This window comes from Oncorhynchus kisutch, linkage group LG26 (genome assembly GCF_002021735.2).
Source record: "Oncorhynchus kisutch isolate 150728-3 linkage group LG26, Okis_V2, whole genome shotgun sequence".
In the NCBI taxonomy this organism is placed as follows: domain Eukaryota; kingdom Metazoa; phylum Chordata; class Actinopteri; order Salmoniformes; family Salmonidae; genus Oncorhynchus; species Oncorhynchus kisutch.
The window spans coordinates 23717555-23741482 of NC_034199.2; the positions used below are offsets into that span (position 1 = coordinate 23717555).

General features: G+C 45.2%; 1 protein-coding gene across 1 annotated transcript in view; it reads left to right on the top strand.

The window, feature by feature from the left end:
* The window catches only part of LOC109871011 (collagen alpha-1(IV) chain), a 67070-nt gene extending 43891 nt beyond the window's left edge, over window positions 1-23179 (top strand). Inside the window, exons 10-48 of the mRNA XM_020461755.2 lie at window positions 1326-1388; window positions 1546-1581; window positions 1724-1762; window positions 2008-2103; window positions 2336-2371; window positions 2490-2549; window positions 2645-2680; window positions 2852-2896; window positions 3026-3058; window positions 4507-4567; window positions 4695-4730; window positions 4870-5016; window positions 5191-5277; window positions 5418-5501; window positions 5738-5808; window positions 6215-6406; window positions 6525-6693; window positions 6834-6926; window positions 7024-7226; window positions 7311-7743; window positions 7941-8030; window positions 8133-8285; window positions 8413-8511; window positions 16325-16414; window positions 16629-16768; window positions 16984-17110; window positions 17291-17371; window positions 17540-17638; window positions 17844-18080; window positions 18176-18309; window positions 18416-18488; window positions 18580-18651; window positions 18840-18968; window positions 19194-19292; window positions 19449-19661; window positions 19755-19932; window positions 20061-20175; window positions 20300-20472; window positions 20570-23179. Of these exons, the coding sequence (XP_020317344.1) occupies window positions 1326-1388; window positions 1546-1581; window positions 1724-1762; window positions 2008-2103; window positions 2336-2371; window positions 2490-2549; window positions 2645-2680; window positions 2852-2896; window positions 3026-3058; window positions 4507-4567; window positions 4695-4730; window positions 4870-5016; window positions 5191-5277; window positions 5418-5501; window positions 5738-5808; window positions 6215-6406; window positions 6525-6693; window positions 6834-6926; window positions 7024-7226; window positions 7311-7743; window positions 7941-8030; window positions 8133-8285; window positions 8413-8511; window positions 16325-16414; window positions 16629-16768; window positions 16984-17110; window positions 17291-17371; window positions 17540-17638; window positions 17844-18080; window positions 18176-18309; window positions 18416-18488; window positions 18580-18651; window positions 18840-18968; window positions 19194-19292; window positions 19449-19661; window positions 19755-19932; window positions 20061-20175; window positions 20300-20472; window positions 20570-20651 (4404 nt within the window). The 3' untranslated portion in view covers window positions 20652-23179. The remainder of the gene's footprint in view (window positions 1-1325; window positions 1389-1545; window positions 1582-1723; window positions 1763-2007; window positions 2104-2335; window positions 2372-2489; window positions 2550-2644; window positions 2681-2851; window positions 2897-3025; window positions 3059-4506; window positions 4568-4694; window positions 4731-4869; window positions 5017-5190; window positions 5278-5417; window positions 5502-5737; window positions 5809-6214; window positions 6407-6524; window positions 6694-6833; window positions 6927-7023; window positions 7227-7310; window positions 7744-7940; window positions 8031-8132; window positions 8286-8412; window positions 8512-16324; window positions 16415-16628; window positions 16769-16983; window positions 17111-17290; window positions 17372-17539; window positions 17639-17843; window positions 18081-18175; window positions 18310-18415; window positions 18489-18579; window positions 18652-18839; window positions 18969-19193; window positions 19293-19448; window positions 19662-19754; window positions 19933-20060; window positions 20176-20299; window positions 20473-20569) is intronic.
* Window positions 23180-23928: the final 749 nt, after the last annotated feature.

The following is a 23928-nucleotide window of genomic DNA, read 5'->3' on the forward strand; positions in this document are numbered from 1 at the left end:
CCCCTTATCAATCTACACACAATAGCCCATAATGACAAAGCAAAAACAGGATTTTATACATTTTTGGTAATTTATAAAAAATCTAAAACTGAAATATCACATCTACATAAGTATTCAGACCCTTTACTCAGTACTTTGTTGAAGCACCTTTGCAATCAATTACAGCATCAAGTCTTATTGAGTATGACTCTACAAGCTTGGCACACCTGTATTTGGGGAGTTTCTCCCATTTTCCTCTGCAGATCCTCTCAAGCTCTGTCAGGTTGGATGGGGAGTGTTGCTGAAAAGCTATATTCAGATCTCTCCAAGAGATGTTTGATCATGTTCAAGTCCGGGCTCTGGCTGGGCCACTCAAGGACATTCAGAGACTTGTCCCGAAGCCACTCCTGGGTTGTCTTGGATGTGTGCTTAGGCTCATTGTACTGTTGGAAGGCGAACCTTCGCTCCAGTCTGATGTCCTGAGCGCTCTGGAGCAGGTTTTCATCAAGGATCTCTCTCTACTTTGCTCTGTTCATCTTTGCCTTGATCCTGAATCGTCTCCCAGTCCCTCCCACTGAAAAACATCCCCACAGCATTATGCTGCCACCACCGCGCTTCACCATGGGGATGGTGCCAGGATTCCTTGAAGTGACGCTTGGCATTCAGGACAAAGAGTTCAATCTTTGTTTCATCAGACCAGAGAATCTTGTTTCTCATGGTCTGAGAGTCATTAGGTGCCTTTTGACAAACTCCAAGCTGGCTGTCATTTGCCTTTTACTGAGGAGTGTCTTCCGTCTGGCCACTCTGAGCTCTGTCAGACTGACCATCGGGTTCTTGGTCACCTCTCTGACCAAGCGCCTTCTCCCTCGATTGCTCAGTTTAGCTGGGAGGCGGGCTCTAGGAAGAGTCTTGGTGGTTCCAAACTTGTGTTCTTGGGAACCTTCAGTAATGCAGAAATGTTTTGGTACCCAAGTTGCAGAAACATTGCAAGGATGATCAATGGAAACAGGATGCACCTGAGCTCAGATTCAAGTCTCATAGCAATGGGTCTGAATACTTATGTAAATAAGGTATTTCTGTCTTTTATAATTAATAAATGTGCAAAAATTTCTAAAAACCTGTTTTCGCTTTGTCATAATGGGGTTTTGTGTGTAGATTGCTGAGGATTTGTATTTATTTAGTCTATTTTAGAATAATGCTGTAACGTAACAAAATGTAGAATAAGTCAAGGGGTCTGAGTACTTCCCGAAGGCACTGTATGTGTGTGCGTGCTTGTGATTGTTTGTGTGCGCGCGTGCCTGACAACAACTTACTTATACAGAATATTCATCCTTTCTTTCCTACAGGGACCTAATGGCCCCTCAGGACCCGAAGGCCCCCCAGGAAACCAGGGATCAGACGGACCCAGAGTGAGCGACCACTCTAACACTGGGCCAACACAGGATCACTTAGACTTAAATGATACCCAATTCTATGATATCTTATTCTCACTACTTTTGTGAAGAATGTTAACATTTAGGATCATATTGTCTTTAGAACACAGACTATATTCCTCTTTCCCTTTAGGGTTTCCCTGGCATACCTGGCCCCCCAGGAGAAAAGGTAGGCTTGTTGTCAATTATCTTCTAATAATAGGCCAAAGTTTCCACCTATTGTACTCTATATTGTTGTTCATCCAATCACATTGCTCTCATTTGTGATGTTCAGTAAGTTGTCTCAGTAATGACGTTGGCCTTCTCTCCAGGGTGACCGGCTGTCATTCCAGAGTGAGAAGGGAGACAAGGTGAAACACGCACACGTTCATGTTCATAACATCTTTATAAAGAGTTAATAAGCAATTATTTAGCCATAATAAATCAGTTGTAAACAGTTCTAAGATCCTTCCTTCACCATTGAGGGACTTGATTTGGTCCCTATCTCCCTTCACCTCCTCTTCTTCCAGGACAAAGCCCTCTGCCTATCCACTCTATATAGTTTTCTTTGTTCCCGTTTCTGATCCGTACCCTTGGTATTTCCCTCTCCTGATAGGGTGCACAAGGGCTCCGTGGTCCCCCTGGCCCCCCTGGACTCCCGTCACAGGAAGCGGGAGGAAATACCATTACTCATTTCCTCCCTGGACCACCGGTACCCAGCTCTTTATAATCAATTATAATAATGGAAGATGACGACTTACTTTGACCTAAGCCCTTGAATCCTTCATGGAGCATAGGCCACTGACAAATGTCCTCCATCTCATTCTGTTAACACATCTATGGGTATCAATGAATGGGTGGATGGATGGATGAATGGTTTGATGAATGGATGAAGGGAAAGTAGGTCTGTCTCCTTACTAAAGGTGTTTGTATCTGTCCTTCAGGGTCAGAGAGGCGAGACAGGAGACAGAGGAGACAAAGTGAGTGTTTTAGTATTTTTCAACTTGTTCTTACATGAAATGACATTACAGTACATGAAGTAAATATTTTGATGGCCACTATGAGTAACATTGATGTAATTTCCATTTTTGTCTGCAGGGTTCTTGCATTCCCCATCTAAACGGGGTCAAGGGTGAACAAGGCCCACCAGGACCAAGGGTGAGTGAAGATGATCACATTTCAATATTTTATTGAAGAAAAACAACATTATTTGCTTTCATGGAAGAACTGAGTTTCTGTGTCTTGGATTTCAGGGAAAACCTGGCAAAGATGGCGACAATGGATTTAAGGTATAGAGTCATACACGTATACACCTAGTCTCTCACTCCACCCTCTTGTATTTCTCTCTCTCATTATGTCTGTCACTGTCCTTCTCTCGCTCTCTCTTGGGGTTTTGTCTCAGTAGTTCAGTTGTTTGATGTCTTTGTCCTGATCATTGTGATGTGCCTGTTGTCATACAGGGAGAGAGAGGCTTCCCTGGTGGCCCTGGATACCATGGAACACCGGTAACTACGCAACCATTTATACTGTACCCGTCAAAACCTGTACACACCTGTCATATACTTATTAGAAATGATCTCTGATTTACCTTTCAGTTCTGAGGCTAATAAAATGGACATCTCTCTGTGTTCTAGGGTGAAAAAGGAGAGAAAGGACCTCCAGCATATGTAAGTACTGTCTCTGCATACTGTATACCAGTGGTTCCCAAACATGTTTGGCCCACGACCCCATTTTGATATCTGAAAATGATCATGACCCCACCCATGTGAAAACAAATGATGTAATTAACAGCCCATGTTTACTTTTTTAATTAGGGCTATGGCAGTCAATTGTAAAACATTCTAACAGTATTTCTGATCTGAGGAACTGATTGTCTTCTTAACTCACCATCATATACTTTGAAGGTGGGGCTATGACAGTCAATTGCATATTAGTCTGACATAATTTATCTCACCACCACTAATGAGATGAGTGTGCATGTGCATGTCGCATCTGAGCTTCTCAAGGTCAGGGGGCGTGGTCGCACCTCATCTCTCCTGTCACATCCAACCTGGATCGCTATTTGTTTTTAATGCAGACGAGACCACTGAATCAGCGTACCATGAGTTTTAATGCACTCATCTGTAGAATGTTGTTGTATTTCCCCTGCATGCTTGCATTCAGTTCGTTCAGTATCCCAAATACTGTATGTCGTTGCATAGGCAAAGATACACATTTTATTGTCATTACACAGAAAGTCAATTTTTTTCACATCCATTGCGAATGACTACAGTTCCTCTCTCAATTTGAAAAATCTTTCCAACACTCTCCCTCGATAACCATCAAGACTCAATATGAAATAGAACATTGTCATTCTCTGATCCCATATCTCCATATAGTGGGTGTATCATACAATGCATCCATATGGTAGATGGAGCCCCATCTTTGCAAAAGCTCACCACTCTATCCCATGAAATCAGTTTTTCGTCACTATAGCACTCTGCGTCTCGGCCCACACAGCTAGCATCCATTTGGAGAGCATATGGTGGGGATTTTGAGTCATTCAGTCAGTTTCCTCTTGATTGCTAGCATCAATTTTTAGTTTCACAGTGTTATCTTGCAAATCTATTGATGTGAGTTTCTGTTCCTCTACCCCCCACACACACATTGTTTTCACCATATCAATAGCAGCCGGTATATCAAAATATCTTCAATAGTGTGTGGTTTCATAGCATTGCAGGCTTAGCCATTCACTGTGGTAATGATTCAAGGGCAATGGTCAAGTGCTGCACTTTCCCACAATATAAGGGTGCTGTCTCATTGAATTTTTACTTTTAGATTTGAATCATTTTCATTTTCATATCAGGCAACCCCTAGTTTAGGAAGCTCTGCTCTGTTCGCTTTCTCTGTAAACGTGCTTAATGGTTTCAGCACCTCTATCTAACGTTGGTATATTTAGGTGCAATTCCCTTTTTCTACCACCAGATGTCACCATACAATCTTTGAAAGTGAAATGAGACCAACAGAGTGCTGAGCATCAGCATTATTCGTAAATAGTGTCGTAATATATGAGTCTGGTATGCAGGGTGATGGACATGTTATATTTGTATACATTTTTGTTTTCTGTGATTTTAAGGTTGATAGTGCTCCTGGCTCTCCCGGCCCCCCTGGTCTCCCGGGCTTACAAGGAGAAAGAGGTACAGTGCACCCCACCACCACCTTTTATAAATCTACACTGTTTATGTTATCACACCAGCATCCATAGAAGAATGCACACTAAGGTTCTATGTACCACCAACTGTCAATTTTTCCTCTGTCTGAAAGGTTTCCCTGGTCTTCAAGGAGACCTTGGTCCACCAGGTAAGAGAACAAAAACACACCCATCAAGTGATCAGTGCATTCTTTGAAACTTGGTCATATTTTACATCCTCTCTGTCATGTAGTGTGTTAGTTGACATCCTCAAACCTCACTGTGTGCCTCCTCTGTGGTGTATCTTAGGCAGTCTTATTGAAGGACCTCCCGGAGAGAAGGGCCAACCAGGAGAGATTGGTCAGAAGGGAGACAGGGGTGCAGATGGGGACTCTCTCACAGGAAAGCCTGGACAAGATGGATCCGTCGGACCCCCTGGTCCTCCCGGACCTCCTGGTAGGTACACTTTACACATGCATAGTGTGACCTTTGTCATTCTGGAGTCATGTAGCTGATTTATACATATAGCGCCGGAGTCTTTTAAGTGCCTCAGTGTTACCTGAGATGTCTCTCACTTTTACCACCTCTCTCTGTATGTGTATGTGTGTGTGTGTTGTGCTTTCTGTATAGGTGATGAGCCATGTGATCCAGCCCTTGAGAAGGGACCACCCGGACCCCCCGGCCCACCAGGACTACAGGGGGAGTTGGGACAGAAAGGTAAGGAGAGGAGATGGTGAGACTTGGTCATTTCATATAGTGCAGTTGAGAAGTTGACTTTGTTAGCGAGTCATCTCATCCCACGCCGTCACCTACCTGTTATTTCTATACTGTAAACTTGTATTGCGTTGTACCTTCAGGTGATCAGGGAGACACGTGTGTGCAGTGTGAAGCCTTCGGGCCCCCTGGACTCCCTGGTCCACAGGGGCCTAAAGGACTGCAAGGTGAGGTGACCCACACTATTGAATGAATCATAAATTGAGATTACATGTACAGCATTGAAACCTTTTGGTGCCATTGATTTCAACAAGTGATTGGCGCTAAGATTGAGTTCCACATCTTCAGCCTGTATCTCAGGTTAAGATCCTGACCCTAGGGCCTATATTATTCCGCCTCCGCACTCTTTCCTATGAGATGGTGTTGATGTGTTTGATTGAGAGGTGTGGTTCGTCTCCTGTAGGATATCCTGGAGCAGCAGGCACTAAAGGAGACACGGGCCTGCCTGGACCTACTGGGCCTGATGGAAGCCCCGTGAGTTATCTTCATCACATTACTCATTCCTCTAATAGAACATGATGAAGACCATTACGGTGGAAATGTTGCGTCACTATAGCTCCATGAAGATCAAGATCCTTATTTGTGTGTAACAAGTAGTCAGAGGACGTTCACATTTCAAGTTTTATTAGTCGTATGTAAAATGAAATGCTGACTTCCAGGTACCTTCTCGACAATGCAACAGCAATTAGAAATAATAAAAGACAAGAATATGAACATAAAGTAAATGGCTGAGTAGAATAGACTACATTTTTTAGCATAAGTATAATACAGGAAGGCACAATTTATAGTGCAATATTGACACGTCATTGCTATGTATGTTTGTCTAGTAGTTTTCTAATAAAATAGATTGTTGATTGATCCTGCTGTCTCCTCTCCTCAGGGTAATTACGGTACTCCTGGGTTGATCGGGGCTCCAGGAGCCCATGGTGAGCCTGGCGATATCTACGTGGCTTCAGGGCTGAAGGGTGACAAAGGAGGGTCTGGCTTCGTGGGCACACGAGGACTGCCAGGTGTGGATGGACTGCCAGGGAAAGCTGGACTACCAGGCCTGCCCGGACCCAAAGGAGAACCTGTAAGTGTGTGCACACATGCGTGCGTGTGTTTCAGCCATCACTTTAAAGCTTGCAGCATCTACGCGCATGCAGTGATGTAGTCACTCATCCCTCTCTATCTCTGATCTCTGCCTACAGGCCCAAAATGGCATCAAGGGGGACCGTGGTCTGGATGGGGAACATGGGATCACTGGACCCCCGGGAGAGAGGGGTCCTCCTGGTGTACCAGGTCTTGGCCGACAGGGGGAGCCTGGAGAGAAGGGTACATCTGGCCAAGGAGGCCGACCTGGAATCCCTGGACAACCAGGTGGGTGTGCAGCTGCAGATGAAGCTATAGATGCAGCTTCATACATACATACATACAATACATACATACATACATACATACATACATTCAGGTATAAGGAGCCTATTACCATGTGTATCTACTCTCTCCCTACGTGTCAGGAGTGAAAGGTGAACCAGGAAAAGGTGTGAGTTCACCTGGACCCCAGGGCACCCCTGGACCTCGAGGAGAATCTGGCATACGTGGACTACAAGGTGAGGATCAGCTTTGTGTTGATATGTATTGGTATAGCTTGTGGTAGGCTATGGCCCTGTACAGCTCATCATGAACATCTTCTCCATCCTTACCCAGGTGACCGAGGACCTCATGGAGACCCAGGAATTCCAGGATTCCCAGGACAGAAAGGTGACACAGGTGCACCTGGCATGGGATTCTCAGGACCACCTGGACCTAAAGGATATTCTGGAGCTCCAGGAGCCACTGGGTTGCCAGGAGAGCCTGGAAGACCTGGACAGGATGGTTTCTCTGGAATATCAGGCACACCTGGTCCAAAGGTGGGTGTTTTATATGTGTGTCTTTGCTTCACTTCCTGTTGTTTCAAACTCCACAACCAACCAATCTTCTACTGTCCTCTCTAGGGTGAGCCAGGTAGGGGTCTACCTGGACCTAAAGGTGCTCAGGGTCCTGCCGGAGTGACAGGTTTCCCTGGAGAGAAAGGCAACCTTGGTCTACCTGGTATTCCCGGACAAGAGGGACACACAGGACCACCTGGAGCTCAGGGCATCAAAGGTGACCACGGCCCCCCTGGTCAGCATGGTGGCACAGGACCCCCTGGACCCCCTGGAGCAGGAGAACCTGGTGCCCCTGGACCCATGGGACCCCCTGGAGAGTCAGGCCTCTTCGGTCATGATGGTGTGAAGGGTGATAAGGGTTTGCCTGGCTCTCCTGGTCTGGACATGCCCGGCCCTCAGGGAGAGAAGGGAGACTCAGGATTACCTGGACTTTCTGGTTCCAAAGGGTTTCCAGGACGACCAGGCCCCGCCGGCAGAGATGGATTCCCTGGGGGGGCAGGTGAGACTGACATGACTCAGAACAGTGTAGGAGGTCTGGTGTAACTGAAGGACATTGACACTTGTTGACTGGACAAGTCTGTGTTGATTGCTGTTGAATTGAAAGAGCATTTGGTGAAATTGAGAAGCTTTGACCTTCAATACTCAGATCTTTTTCCATTCCATTTTCATTTATTTGTTGATGTGTGTGTTTCCCAGGCCCCAAGGGAGAGATGGGAGTCATGGGAACACCTGGAACACCAGGATATCAGGGTCCTTCTGGGAACCCTGGAAGTCCAGGACTGAGAGGTGAGATAGTAGAACTACAGCCTCTGCACTTCTAGAATACCCATCAGTGTGTTTTACACCACTATACTATTACATCTCTCACAACTCATTTCTTTCTCTCAGGTGACCCTGGTATCTCTGGGCCAAGGGGGGAGTTCGGTGAGAATGGACCCAAAGGAGAGAGGGGAGAGCCAGGTCTCCAGGGCCCTGCCGGCAACATGACTGACGTTGACATGGAGCACATGAAGGGCGAGAAAGGAGACCTCGGGGATCCAGGTATAGAACATGAACATGGCCCATCCTACTGCGCTGTATGTCTGTGTCAGATGATTAGTTCAAATGGTATTTTCAAACCGTCACTGTGAATTGTTTAGTTGTGCTAAATCCCACTTTTTCTCATTAGGTGACCCTGGATACACGGGAGAGAAGGGTTATCCAGGACAGCCTGGAGTACCTGGTATGCCAGGAAAGGATGGAGAGCCCGGTACACCTGGTCAGCCAGGTAAGTCACCTGCGTAGGCTTTGCACCACCCCTCGGTTTATCGGGAATGGTCCAAAATTGTATACTACCTAGTCTGAAAGTATGTATTTGTCTTGCACAATATACAGTATACACTGCCTTCTGAAAGAATTCATGACCCTTGATTTATTCCACATTTTGTTGTGTTACAGCCCAATTGGATGGATTAAATGGATGGATTAAATATATATTTTTCTTACCCATCTACACACAATATCCCATAATGACAAAGTGAAAACATGTTTTTTTACATTTTAGCAAATCTATTAAAAATGAAATACAGAAATATCTCATGTACATACGTTTTCACACCCCTTTGCTATGACAAAATTGAGCTCAGGTGCATCAAATTTCCTTTGATCATCCTTGAGATGTCGCTACAACTTGATTCCACCTGGGGCGAATTAAAATGTTTGGACAGGATTTAGAAAGAAACACACCTGTCTATATAAGGTCACACAGTTGACAGTGCATGTCAGAGCAGAAACTATATCAAGTCCAATAAACTGTCAGTATAGCTGAAAGATAGATGTGTGATTTAGTGTTAGTGTTTAACATTTCCAAGAGCACAGTGGTGTCCATGGAAAAAATATGGTCTCGAACCAGCAACACAACGACAACAGCCACCATCGAAGCAGCGTTACCCATGCAGAGCAAGGGAAACAACCACTCCAAGGCTCAGAGCGAGCGAGTGACATTTGAAATGCTATTAGTGCGCGCTAACTAGCTAGTCATTTCACATCGATTACACCTGCCTCATCTCGGGAGTTGATAGGCTTGAAGTCATAAAAAGCGCAATGCTTGACGCACAACGAAGAGCTGCTGGCGAAACGCACGAAAGTGCTGTTTGAATGAATGTTTACGCGCCTGCTTCTGCCTACCAGCGCTCAGTCAGATACTTAGATACTTGTATGCTCAGTCAGATTATACGCAATGTATGACACGCTAGATAATATCTAGTAATATCATCAACCATGTGTAGTTAACTAGTGATTATGATAGATTTTTAGTTTTTTTATAAGATACGTTTAATGCTAGCTAGCAACTTCCCTTGGCTTACTGCATTCGCGTAACAGGCAGTCAGTCTCCTTGTGGAGTGCAACGAGAGACAGGTGGTTATTGTGTTGGACTAGTTAACTGTAAGGTTGCAAGATTGGATCCCCTGACCTGACAAGATGAAAATCTATAATTCTGCCCCTGAACGAGGCAGTTAACCCACTGTTCCTAGGCCGTCATTGAAAATAAGAATGTGTTCTTAACTGACTTGCCTAGTTAAATAAAGATTAAATAAAGCTGTAAACAAAACAAAAAATCGGCAAAATCACTGTCCAAAAATACAGATTTCCGATTGTTATGAAAACTTGAAATCGGCCCTAATTGATCGGCCATTCCGATTAATCGGTCGACCTCTAGTCTCTACAGCACTTCACCAATCTGGGCTTTATGGGAGAGTGGTCAGATGGAAGCCACTCCTGAGAAAAAAAGGCATGACAGCGCTCCTGGAGTTTGCAAAAAGGCATGTGAAAGAGTCAAAAGATAATGTGGTCTGATGAGACCCAAATTGAAACCTTTGGTCTGAATGCAAAGCATTATATCTGGAGATAACCAGGCACAACTCATCACCGGTCTAACACACGCACAAGGAGGCTAAAACAGACTTTCCTCCGTCGCGACATCCCTCTAAGGCCCTTCTGCTAGCTTGCTAGCCCCGGCCTGCTAATTGTCTGAATCGCCGTGTCTCCAGCCAGCTCAGCCACTCACTGGATCACTATGATCACTTGGCTACGCATGCCTCTCCCTAATGTCAATATGCCTTGTCCATTGCTGTCCTGGTTAGTGATTGTCTTATTTCACTGTAGAGCCTCTAGCCCTGCTCAATATGCCTTAACCAACTATTTAGTTCCACCTCCCACATATGCGGTGACATCACCTTGTTTAAACATCTCTAGAGACAATATTTCTCTCATCATTACTCAATGCCTAGGTTTACCTCCAATGTACTCTCTTCCTACCATACATTTGTCTGTAAATTATGCCTTGAATCTATTCTATTGCGCCCAGAAACCTGCTCCTTTTACTCTCTGTTCCAAACGTACTAGACGACCAGTTCGTATAGCCTTTAGCCGTACCCTTATCCTACTCCTCCTCTGTTCCTCTGGTGATGTAGAGGTTAACCCAGGCCCTGCAGTGCCTAGCTCCACTCCTATTCCCCAGATGATCTCATTTGTTGACTTCTGTAACTTTAAAAGCCTTGGTTTCATGCATGTTAACATTAGAAGCCTCCTCCCTAAGTTTGTTTTATTCACTGCTGTAGCACACTGCCAACCCGGATGTCCGAGCCGTGTCTGAATCCTGGCTTAGGAAGACCACCAAAACCCCAGAAATGTTCATCCCTAACTATAACATTTTCTGACAAGATAGAACTGCCAAAGGGGGCGGTGTTGCAATCTACTGCAGCGATAGTAAGACAGAACTCTGCAGGCTATCCAGGTCTGTACCCAAACAATTTGAGCTTCTACTTAAAAAAATCCACCTTTCCAGACACAAGTCTCTCACCGTTGCCGCTTGATATAGACCACCCTCTGCCCCCAGCTGTGCCCTCGACACCATATGTGATTTGATTGCCGCCAATCTATCTTCAGAGCTCGTGCTGCTAGGTGACCTAAACTGGGACATGCTTAACACCCCGGCCATCCTACAATCTAAGCTAGATGCCCTCAATCTCACACAAATCGTCAATGAACCCACCAGGTACAACCCCCAAATCCGTAAACACAGGCACCCTCATAGATATCATCCTGACCAACTTGCCCTCCAAATACACCTCTGCTGTTTTCAATCAGGATCTCAGCGATCACTGCCTCATTGCCTGCATCCGTAATGGGTCTGCGGTCAAACAACCACCCCTCATCACTGTCAAATGCTCCCTAAAACACATCAGCGAGCAGGCCTTTCTCATCCCGTCAGTAGAGGATGCCTGGTTATTCTTTAAAAGTGCCTTCCTCACCAGGGCATGTCCATTTAAAAAAAATAGAACCAGGAACAGATATAGCCTTTGGTTCTCTCCAAACCTGACTGCCCTTGACCAGCACAAAAACATCCTGTGGCGTTCTGCATTAGCATCGAATAGCCCCCGTGATATGCAACTTTTCAAGGAAGTTAGGAACCAATATACACAGGCAGTTAGGAGGCTAGCTTTTTCAAGCAGAAATGTGCACAAACTCAAAAAAGTTCTGGGACACTGTAAAGTCCATGGAGAATAAGAGCACCTCCTCCAGCTGCCCACTGCACTGAGGCTAGGATACACTGTCTGATAAATCCACTATAATTGAGAATTGCAATAAGCATTTTTCTACGGCTGGCCATGCTTTCCACCTGGCTACCCCAACCCCGGTCAACAGCCCTGCACCCCCCCATAGCAACTCGGCCAAGCCTCCCCCATTTCTCCTTCACCCAAATCCAGATAGCTGATGTTCTGAAAGAGCTGCAAAATCTGGACCCCTACAGATCAGCTGGGCCAGACAATCTGGACCCTCTCTTTCTAAAATTATCAGATTAATTTGTTGCAACCCCTATTACAATTACTAGCCTATTACCTCTCTTTCGTATCGTCTCAGATCCCCAAAGACTGGAAAGCTGCCGTGGTCATCCCCCTCTTCAAAGGGGGAGACACTCCAGAACCAAACTAATACAGACCTACAGTGCCTTGCGAAAGTATTCGGCCCCCTTGAACTTTGCGACCTTTTGCCACATTTCAGGCTTCAAACATAAAGATATAAAACTGTATTTTTTTGTGAAGAATCAACAACAAGTGGGACGCAATCATGAAGTGGAACGACATTTATTGGATATTTCAAACTTTTTTAACAAATCAAAAACTTTAAAATTGGGCGTGCAAAATTATTCAGCCCCTTTACTTTCAGTGCAGCAAACTCTCTCCAGAAGTTCAGTGAGGATCTCTGAATGATCCAATGTTGACCTAAATGACTAATGATGATAAATACAATCCACCTGTGTGTAATCAAGTCTCCGTATAAATGCACCTGCACTGTGATAGTCTCAGAGGACTGTTAAAAGCGCAGAGAGCATCATGAAGAACAAGGAACACACCAGGCAGGTCTGAGATACTGTTGTGAAGAAGTTTAAAGCCGGATTTGGATACAAAAAGATTTCCCAAGCTTTAAACATCCCAAGGAGCACTGTGCAAGCGATAATATTGAAATGGAAGGAGTATCAGACCACTGCAAATCTACCAAGACCTGGCCGTCCCTCTAAACTTTCAGCTCATACAAGGAGAAGACTGATCAGAGATGCAGCCAAGAGGCCCATGATCACTCTGGATGAACTGCAGAGATCTACAGCTGAGGTGGGAGACTCTGTCCATAGGACAACAATCAGTCGTATATTGCACAAATCTGGCCTTTATGGAAGAGTGGCAAGAAGAAAGCCATTTCTTAAAGATATCCATAAAAAGTGTCATTTAAAGTTTGCCACAAGCCACCTGGGAGACACACCAAACATGTGGAAGAAGGTGCTCTGGTCAGATGAAACCAAAATTGAACTTTTTGGCAACAATGCAAAATGTTATGTTTGGCGTAAAAGCAACACAGCTCATCACCCTGAACACTCCATCCCCACTGTCAAACATGGTGGTGGCAGCATCATGGTTTGGGCCTGCTTTTCTTCAGCAGTGACAGGGAAGATGGTTAAAATTGATGGGAAGATGGATGGAGCCAAATACAGGACCATTCTGGAAGAAAACCTGATGGAGTCTGCAAAAGACCTTAGACTGGGACGGAGATTTGTCTTCCAACAAGACAATGATCCAAAACATAAAGCAAAATCTACAATGGAATGGTTCAAAAATAAACATATCCAGGTGTTAGAATGGCCAAGGCAAAGTCCAGATCTGAATCCAATCGAGAATCTGTGGAAAGAACTGAAAACTGCTGTTCACAAATGCTCTCCATCCAATCTCACTGAGCTCGAGCTGTTTTGCAAGGAGGAATGGGAAAAAATTTCAGTCTCTCGATGTGCAAAACTGATAAGAGACATACCCCAAGCGACTTACAGCTGTAATCGCAGCAAAAGGTGGCGCTACAAAGTATTAACTTAAGGGGGCTGAATCATTTTGCACGCCCAATTTTAAAGTTTTTGATTTGTTAAAAAAGTTTGAAATATCCAATAAATGTCGTTCCACTTCATGATTGTGTCCCACTTGTTGTTGATTCTTCACAAAAAAATACAGTTTTATATCTTTATGTTTGAAGCCTGAAATGTGACAAAAGGTCGCAAAGTTCAAGGGGGCCGAATACTTTCGCAAGGCACTGTATATCGATCCTAGCATGCCTTTCTAAGGTCTTCGAAAGCCAAGTTAACAAACAGATTACCGACCATTTCAAATACCACCGTACCTTCTCCGCTATGCAACCTGGTTTCAGAGCTGGTCATGGGTGCACCTCAGCCACCCTCAAGGTCCTAAACGATATCATAACCACCATCGATAAGAGACCTTACTGTGCAGCCGTATTCATAGACTTGGCCAAGACTTTCGACTCTGTCAATCACCACATTCTTATCGGCAGACTCAACAGCTTTGGTTTCTCAAATGATTGCCTCGCCTGGTTCACCAACTACTTCTCTGATAGAGTTCAGTGTGTCAAATTGGAGCGCCTGTTGTCCGGACCTCTGGCAGTCTCTATGGGGGTGCCACAGGGTTAAATTCTCGGGGCCGACTCTCTTCTCTGTATACATCAATGATGTCGTTCTTGCTGCTGGTGATTCTCTGATCCACCTCTATGCAGACGACACCATTCTGTATACATTTGGCCCTTCTTTGGACACTGTGTTACTAACCTAATGCATGTTCTTCAACCGATCACTGCCGCCCCTGCCTGCCTGTCCAGCATCACTACTCTGGACGGTTCTGTCTTAGAATATGTGGACAACTACAAATACCTAGGTGTCTGGTTAGACTGTAAACTCTCCTTCCAGACTCACATTAAGCATCTCCAATCCCAAATAAAAATCTAGAATCGGCCTCTTATTTCGCAACAAAGCATCCTTCACTCATGCTGCCAAACATACCCTCGTTAAACTGACCATCCTACCGATCCTCGACTTCGGCGATGTCATTTACAAAATAGCCTCCAACACTCTACTCAACAAATTGGATGCAGTCTTTCACAGTGCTATCCGTTTTGTCATGAAAGCCCCATATACTACCCACGACTGCGACCTGAACACTCTCGTTGGCTGGCACTCGCTTCATACTCGTCGCCAAACCCACTGGCTCCAGGTCATCTACAAGTCTCTGCTAGGTAAAGCCCCGCCTTATCTCAGCTCACTGGTCCCCATAGCAGCACCCACCCTTAGCACACGCTCCAGCAGGTATATCTTTCTGTCACCCCCAATGTCAATTCTTCCTTTGGCCGCCTTCCAGGTCTCTGCTGCCAATGACTGGAACGAACTGCAAAAATCTCTGAAGCTGGAAACACTTATCTCCCTCACTAGCTTTAAGCACCAGCTGTCAGAGCAGCTCACAGATCACTGCACCTGTACATAGCCCATCTGTAAATAGCCCATTCAACTACCTCATCACCATACTGTATTTATTTATTTATCTTGCTCCTTTGCACCTCAGTATCTCATCTTGCACTTTCATCTTCTGCACATCTACCATTCCAGTGTTTAATTGCTATATTGTAATTATTTCGCCACCATAGCCTATTTATTACCTTGCCTCCCTTATCCTACCTCATTTGCACACACTGTATATAGACCTTTTCTACTGTATTATTGACTGTATGTTCATTTATTCCATGTGTAACTCTGTGTTGTTGTATGTGTCGAACTGCTTTGCTTTATCTTGGCCAGGTCGCAGTTGTAAATGAGAACTTGTTCTCAACTAGCCTACCTGGTTAAATAAAGGTGAAATAAAAATAAAAAACACCATCCCTATTGTGAAGCATGGTGGTGGCAGCATCATACTATGGGCATACTTTTCAGTGGCAGGGAATGGGAGACTGGTAAGGATAGAGGGAACAATGAATGGAGCCATATGCAGGTAAATAGTTGATGAGAACCTGCTTTGGTGTGCCAATAACCTTAGACTGGGAAGATTTATGTTCCAACAGGACAATGACCCCAAGCATACAGCCAAAGCAATGCTGGAATGCCTTCAGAACAAGAATGTGAAAGTCCTTGAGAGACCCTGCCAAAGCCGATACTTAAATCCCATTGTAAATCTGAGGAAAGACTTGAAGTTCGCTGGGGAGGGGCGATGAACAGAATCTCAAACTTAACAGAGCTTGAGATTCAGGAAGGAAGAATGGGAGAAAATCCCCAATACAGAAATACCCAAGACCACTCAAATCAGATACAGAAATACCCAAGACCACTCAAATCAGATACAGAAATACCCAAGACCACTCAAATCAGATACAGAAATACCCAAGACCACTCAAATCAGATACAGAAATACCCAAGACCACTCAAAGCTGTAATCGCCACCAGAGGTGGTTCTACAAAGTATTGGTGTGTGTCAATACTTATGTAAATCATATGTATTTCATTTAAAATAAATGTGCTAAAATTACTAGAAACATTCTCACTTTGTCATTATGGGGTACTGTGTGTAAATGGGTGAGGAAAAATAATCAATCATTTTGAACTTATAGAATAAGTCAAGGGGTATGAATACTTTCTGAAGGCACTGTCGTTTGGGTATTGGGACACAGTCAATGTGGTGATAAAACGAAATTCTCTTTCAGACACTATGATTCTTGTTTCTCAGGTGATAAAGGGGAGACAGGTTTTCCTGGAGAGCCCGGCAGTATTGGATATCCTGGAAATAAAGGAGGCATTGGTGAAATGGGATATCCAGGTAAGAAAACAACATAATCCTTTCACTGACAAGAACAGACATCATCCTTTAAATAGAACATCCACTCAGATCTGTTTGCTACACCCACGAAAAAAGTGTCAATTGTGGAAGTGTCAAGTCTAAGGCTAAGATATGCTAACTGGCCTACTGGTCATGATGCGCTTCAGTTCTGGTTGAATTGGTTCTAACCGGGTTCTCCTGTATGGTTCCACAGGTTCTCTAGGTACGAAGGGTGATAAAGGCATTGTGGGTACACCGGGTCATCCAGGGTTCAGGGGTACAGAGGGGGTGAAGGGAGACAAGGGACAAACCGGTCTGCCAGGTGTTGGAGTACCAGGACCCTCTGGAGAGAAGGTAAGCAAATTACTACCACTTATTGTGTGTTTGTGTGTCTGCTACAGTACAAACATTTTTGTAATTAGATGCCACTAACGGTATGTCTTTTTCTTTCAATTAATATTTCTATGCTCTTCTTTTCTATTTGTTTTTCCTCTGCCTCCCTGTGTTTCTCTCTCTCTCTCTCTCTCTCTCTCTCTCTCTCTCTCTCTCTCTCTCTCTCTCTCTCTCAGGGTCAGTTGGGTCTGCCTGGGTTCCCTGGTAACGCAGGAGAGAAGGGTCAGAAGGGAGGAATGGGAGTGCCCGGGATGCCAGGAACACCAGGAACCAAGGGAGACACTGGACACATCGGTTACCAAGGTGAGGCTCCATGGCCACAACTACTCCTGTTCGACCTGACTGATTGATTAGTTGGTTGATTTTATTTAGGGTTTAAAAGTAAGCATTATTTGGTACATATAATTTTTGATAATCTCACAAACCCAGAGATGTCTTGTTGCTTGGAAACCTCTAAACCCAGGTGTGTTTTGTAATGTGCAGGTCAGCCGGGTCAGCCAGGAGAGAAGGGTATTGGTGGGCTTCCCGGGTCACCAGGAGAGCCAGGTCAAACAGGTCGACCAGGTAAGCACTCTAACAGATGGAACACAGTAACAATGCATCAGGTTCCTTTCAGTACAATATGACAGCTAGTCAAGAAGCTTACCCCTGAATCATTTCCCAAGTCTACATACTGTAGCTACTATGCCCCAGCGGGTAGAGAGACACCCAGGTAACTGTATTGTTTCCTAGGTGAGCCTGGTCTGCAGGGTCCACCAGGTACAACTGGAGAGAAAGGAGCGTCAGGAGTGGACGGCATACCTGGATCATCAGGAGAGAGAGGAGACACAGGTGAGTTACCTCTCCTGACCTTGAAGATGATCGGGTGTGTTTATCATCTTCTAAACCGCTTGTAAACCACATGGTTTTATGATTTGTACTATATTTCTATTAGAAGCCCCACATTTGACTGTCTCCATATCAACTCATGTACTGTGGATCCAAACAGTTAATTGACAGCCATGGCCTAGAGTTTTAGCAACTCTGTTCTCTACAGGTTTACCCGGCAGGGGCTTCTCAGGGACACCAGGGTCGTCTGGGGATAAAGGTGACAAAGGCTCTCCAGGTTTCCCAGGCTCTCCAGGTATCCCGGGTATCCCAGGGACCAGGGGAGACAAGGGTATTCCAGGCTTTGAGGGTTCCCATGGCCAGCCAGGAGAACGGGGTCTCCCAGGACCCGCCATGGAGGGGCCCAAAGGAGACCAAGGAGTGTCAGGAAAGCCTGGAGAACCAGGTACTGTATGCCACACACCTGAATCCCGCTGTAATGTACATTCGGATACATATGACCAACCTCTCATTATCCTCCTCGTCTCATCCCCATCTCAGGTACCAGTGGTGCTCCAGGTCCTGCTGGTGTTCCAGGCAGCGTGGGGGGGAAGGGAGACAAAGGGGACCAGGGTGAACCAGGAGTACATGGGGAGCAGGGTTTCAAAGGAGATCAAGGATACCCTGGACTTTCTGTAGGTCACTTCCTGTTGCTCACTGACCGATCCATGTCAGTCTAGTCTGTTTATCATGACACTTTACTAGTGTCCACCATCTGACTGGTGTGTATATGTGTTACAGGGTCAAGCTGGCCTTCCAGGTGTTGATGGACTGAAGGGAGAGATGGGACTGCAGGGAGTGCCTGGTTTCCCAGGTGAGTGGTGCAGCTGATTTAGATGGTGTACACAGTGTGTGTATGAGTCAGTGGTTCTGTTGGTTTTGTGGCTAAATCTCCTCTCTTGCAGGGACAAAGGGTGAGTTCGGAGTGGTTGGATTCAAAGGAGAGCTGGGGGACAGAGGATTCCCAGGAGACAAAGGTGAAAGGAAGAGAAACATAACCACCGTCAAACCGAATCACTTAGTGCTTGTTTCACTGAAAAGCTCTCCTGAGCTTATATAGCATCGGACACCTATATTATCACTGTGCGAATGTCATGAGTATATGGATTCTGATATGTTTGATTACATGAAATGGTATTAATCGTCCTTCCCTTCCTCCTTTCAGGTAATGATGGTCCCCCTGGTCCTCCTGGCCCCCACATCTTCATCAAGGGAGACAGCGGCTTCCCTGGTAATCAGGGCCCTCAGGGGCCTGTGGGGCCCTCGGGTATCCCTGGGCTGAAAGGACAGCAAGGTGAGAGTCCGCACCTCTCTGATTCAGAGGGGTTGGGTTAAATGCGGAAGACACATATAATTTGCATGCATTCAGTGGTACATCTGACTAGGTATCCCCTTTTTTCAAACCATCCTATCTACAATGAGCCAATCTATTATGACCAAACATCAGCTCTGATCACCCTGCAATATTGCACCCCTCTCATTCATTGATCTCTTTCTCTCTCCCCCCTCTGTCTCCCAGGTGTGACAGGTATTCAGGGTATTAAAGGTGATGAGGGGAACCCAGGGTTTAATGGTCTCCCCGGCGCCAAGGGAGAACCAGGCTTGCTTGGTCCCTCAGGTGAGTCACACCCCCTTTGTCCAGTTAATAGCCACACTAAAAAGGTCACCACACTGCATGTAGAATAGAATGTCTGATCATTCTAGATGTACTATTTATATCTTGGGGTTATTTTCAGAAAACGTTCCATTTGACCTTTGTCTCTCCTACCTATAGGACCCAGAGGGTACCCTGGACCCCCAGGACCTGATGGTGTTCCGGGTCAGGTGGGTCCTCCTGGCCCCTCCTCCATGGAACATGGTTTCCTGGTAACCAGGCACAGCCAATCGGTGGAGGTTCCACATTGTCCTGAGGGAACGTCAGTGATCTATGATGGATATTCCCTACTCTACGTCCAGGGCAACGAGCGCTCCCACGGCCAGGACCTGGGTAAGCTAGGGAGGGGAGATAGGGAGGGGAGATACTGTAGATGAGGCTATCTTGTGATTCAGATTAGCATCACACTAAACTACTTGTGTGTAGGTACGGCTGGTAGCTGTCTAAGGAAGTTCAGTCCCATGCCCTTCCTCTTCTGTAACATCAACAACGTCTGTAACTTTGCCTCCCGTAACGACTACTCCTATTGGCTCACCTCCCCTGAGCCCATGCCAATGAACATGGCCCCTATCACTGGCCAGAGCATCAAGCCCTTCATTAGCAGGTGTGTGGGTTCCTTGTTTCTATATGTGGTGCATTTGGCCCTTGCAATGATGGCAGTATATGTTTGTGTACTCACCTGGGGTATGCGTGTGTGACTGTCTGTGTATTGACCTCAGTCTATGCCTCCAGGTGTTCAGTGTGTGAGGCTCCTGCCATGGTGATAGCAGTGCACAGTCAGAACATCATGATCCCATCATGCCCCAATGGCTGGGACTCACTCTGGATTGGCTACTCCTTCGTCATGGTGAGAGAAACACAACTCGTATTGCAACGCCATACCTAGTGTACTTATCTGTACTTGCTTTGATGAACTTACCAATGTTTTTGTTTGCATATCCTTAACCCCCCATGTCTCTCTCTCTGTGCAGCACACTAGTGCAGGTGCTGAGGGCTCTGGACAGGCACTGGCATCTCCTGGCTCCTGTCTAGAGGAGTTCCGTGGCGCTCCGTTCATCGAGTGTCACGGCCGTGGAACCTGCAACTACTACGCCAACTCCTACAGCTTCTGGCTGGCCACCATCGAGGACGAGGAGATGTTTACGTAAGTGTATTCCCTTCTTCTCTCTTTTCCTCTCTCATCAGAGCTCTGACATGGTCTTGATTGAATGGAGGGATTGACTGATGTTGTCTGGTTCCAGGAAACCTGTGCCCACCACACAAAAGGCAGGAAATCTCCGGAGTAACATTAGCCGCTGCCAGGTGTGCATGAAGAGGACATAGGCTCTACCCCCTGACCTCTCTGTGACCCTTAACCACCCACCACAACCCCTGACCCCACCCAGTCCGACGGTCCGGGGCGTGACTTCATGTTATTGACCAAAGGATGGTGCTATTTCACTGCGTGTGTGAGAGGAACAGGCAGACACACTGTGAAACAGAACAAAAAAAACACCCAGAAAGATTGATGAAAGAACAAAACACACTGTCAGAGGAGGCTGGTGGGAGTAGCTATAGGAGGACAGGCTCATTGGAATGGAATAATGGAATGGAGTAAAATATGTGTTTCATATATGTTTGATACCGTTCCATTTTAACCATTGCAATGAGTCACTCCTCCTATAGCTCCTCCTACCAGCCTTCTCTGACACACCAGAGACCAAACCATAAGATCAACTGGCCCTACGCTCCATCATGCAGAACACTTTACTAACATTTTCACAACGTTTCTCTAGCGAATGTCGCCCAGTTTACGACTGCACTGAGTACATCCCGCCCCCCTCCCCATTAGTAAACTGGCGTCCATTTTGAAAGGGGGTGTTTGTGTAAGTCAGGTGCTATTGAATCTAATCCACTTGCCTTATTCCAGTACATTATGTTTGTATTTTCACTCACTGACTTTCAGCTCTGAGTTAGTTATATATATTGTTATTGTTCCTCACTTTTACTTTTGTAATAACACAATACTAATGTAAGGATGGGAGTCACCACTGGTTACAGATGCTTGTCATGCTGAGACATCACTGTAAGTTAAGGGCTCTATTCAATCTATCACGGAAGTTCATCGTTACAGCATGATTGAAAATTCAAAGCCAATGTTCCCACATTAGCAGATACTGCATTCACAGTAAACGCTGCATACGTCGGCTCAATCGGAAATGACCTTTACGTTTATATCATGCAATCTGTAACACTTCAGCGACACAGATTGAATAGAGCCCTAATGGTTGCTAAGCATGCATGCATCGCGATGGTTCTGTTGTAAATATATTACTTTTCTTTTTCCTTCCTAAAATAACAGCCACCATAATCTCTTCAGGTATTTACATTTTAATTTGTATTATTTCAATTTGTATTTATTTGAGTAAATGTAGAGCTCGAGTGGATTTGAGTCGCCAAAGAACCATAATCAATGTCACTAAAGAAAATACAGTATGGTATTCTGTTCCAACCTGACCTAGGCACTTATAGATCTAATACTGGGTTTAATGTTACATGCTACAGTTAGCATACATCAGACCTGCCGCTATAGGCCAACACCTTCAGTGCCTTATCTGTCAGTATGCAGAACAGTAACATAGTGGTGGCAGCATCACTGATAGTGTGTTATTTCATTGGAGCGTATCACACACGTCACATAAGGCTGCTGAGTGGAGGACCTCTCATAATAATTCATGTTAATGGAATGGTATCAAACACATGGAAAACATCTGTTCGATACCATTCCATTGATTTACGTTCCAGCCATTACTACGAGCCTGTCCTCTTCAATGAAGGTGCCGCCCGCATCCACACCCTGTCAGTACGAGGGGGAACATTGACACAGCTTGTCATCTGTAGTATGCAGAGGGTGTGTGTGTTGTCACAAGCCGAAAGAGTTTTCACACACGGACCTGTTGACAGAAGAAGTTCATGGCTTGTAGTTTGTGTGCAGAGCAATCCTTAAGACAGCGAGTCGTCAAACACTCGTCAGTTCACTTGGCCACTCAATCAACTCTGTGTGCATCAATAGTTCTGTGTGATGTACGTTTCCTGAATACGTCCTTCACATTATTTTGTGTGTTGAAGCTTATTAATCAAATGCTAGAACCCAAAGAAAGACATGTATACACACGCACACCTATGTGTACTCTTATTCTTACTCTGATATACTTGATCATGCCTCCTGCAATATTATTCCTGTGATAATTAGCTAGATATATTTAGATGTTCCATTTTGGTCAAAGACAGAGAAGGATATATTTATGACTAAGTGCTTTTACAGATTCCTGGGTATTTTGAATCTACTTTTCAAGCTCCCTTTTAAAATGTAAATTCCCTACTGCTCTGTTTGGCACTTGTCCCTAATCTACTACATGAATCCTACCCTGCTGCTCCCCCTTTTGTCTGAGGGTGAACGCAAAAACCCTAGAACCAAGACTCTCCTGTCCAAGCCCAGAATTAGTCGAGTACTAAATTATTGAGATGGAAGAAATAAAGCATCCAAACCTCACAAACTGTAACCGGCAATCATTCATAGGTTTCCTCCAATCAAAGCCTTCTGAAAGTAAAAGGCTCTTATCATTAGTAGACTGAACTCAAAACATTTATTTTTTAAATTATTCTTCAGAAAATGCTCATTCATACATACAGTATTAGTAGCACTTGTTTAGGAATACGTTTGAGTTCAGTGGCAAATTTTGCATGAGAGTTCTTGGTTGTAGTCCCTAGCTCATTATTAACCAACCGACCAAATTTTTTGCCAACTATTCTTCTCACCTCCCAGTCCCCATACTGTGTAAATCATACAATAAAATTATTTGTATAAAATATGGTGTGTAATCATAACTGTCTCCTATTGGTGGCAGCGGTGGGATACAGTCACTGTTGGGGAGCCCAACAGCCTAAATCAATCTCAATGTTTTCTGTCCATTGTGTTGTACATGTAAAAGCTCTGTGATATACTATAGTAGGTCTCGTCCACTACAGTTCAGTGGGAAGCCATATTCACTTCATTTCCACCCTGCCATTTTAGTCATTCAGCAGATGATATTACCCAGATTGAAGATGGTCGAGACTACAATGCAGCCGAGCCACCAATATCAAGTAGGCCCAACAGTCAACTTGGATATTCACCTTGAGTGTGTTTCTCCCTGCTTCTAGTGGCAGAGTATGCACCACCACATCGGGGATGGCAGCCTCTACATCAGCACTTCTACTAGGCCCGAGGCCAACAAACCCACTCACCCCAGGCTGCTAAACATTAACGGATCAATGCACTCCGGGGAGAGAGGGAGCACAATAAGCTCCCCTTCATCTCTCCGCCTCTTGTTTTTCATCCCTTACTGGAATCCTACCCCCTTGTTTCCTCTGCTGTCACTAGCAGCCCAATAAAAACATGTTGCACTTGACCAGGAAGTGTAAACAGAGACTGAGGTAACCCAGGTCGAGCAGAAAATATAGGCTCCTATTACGTCCTCATCCATAAGCAATGTCCAGCCCCTTAACTTAACCACTACCCATTGGATATAGCAGATCTGAAGGAACTTGATTGGCTACACCTAACCTTCCAGTAGACTAA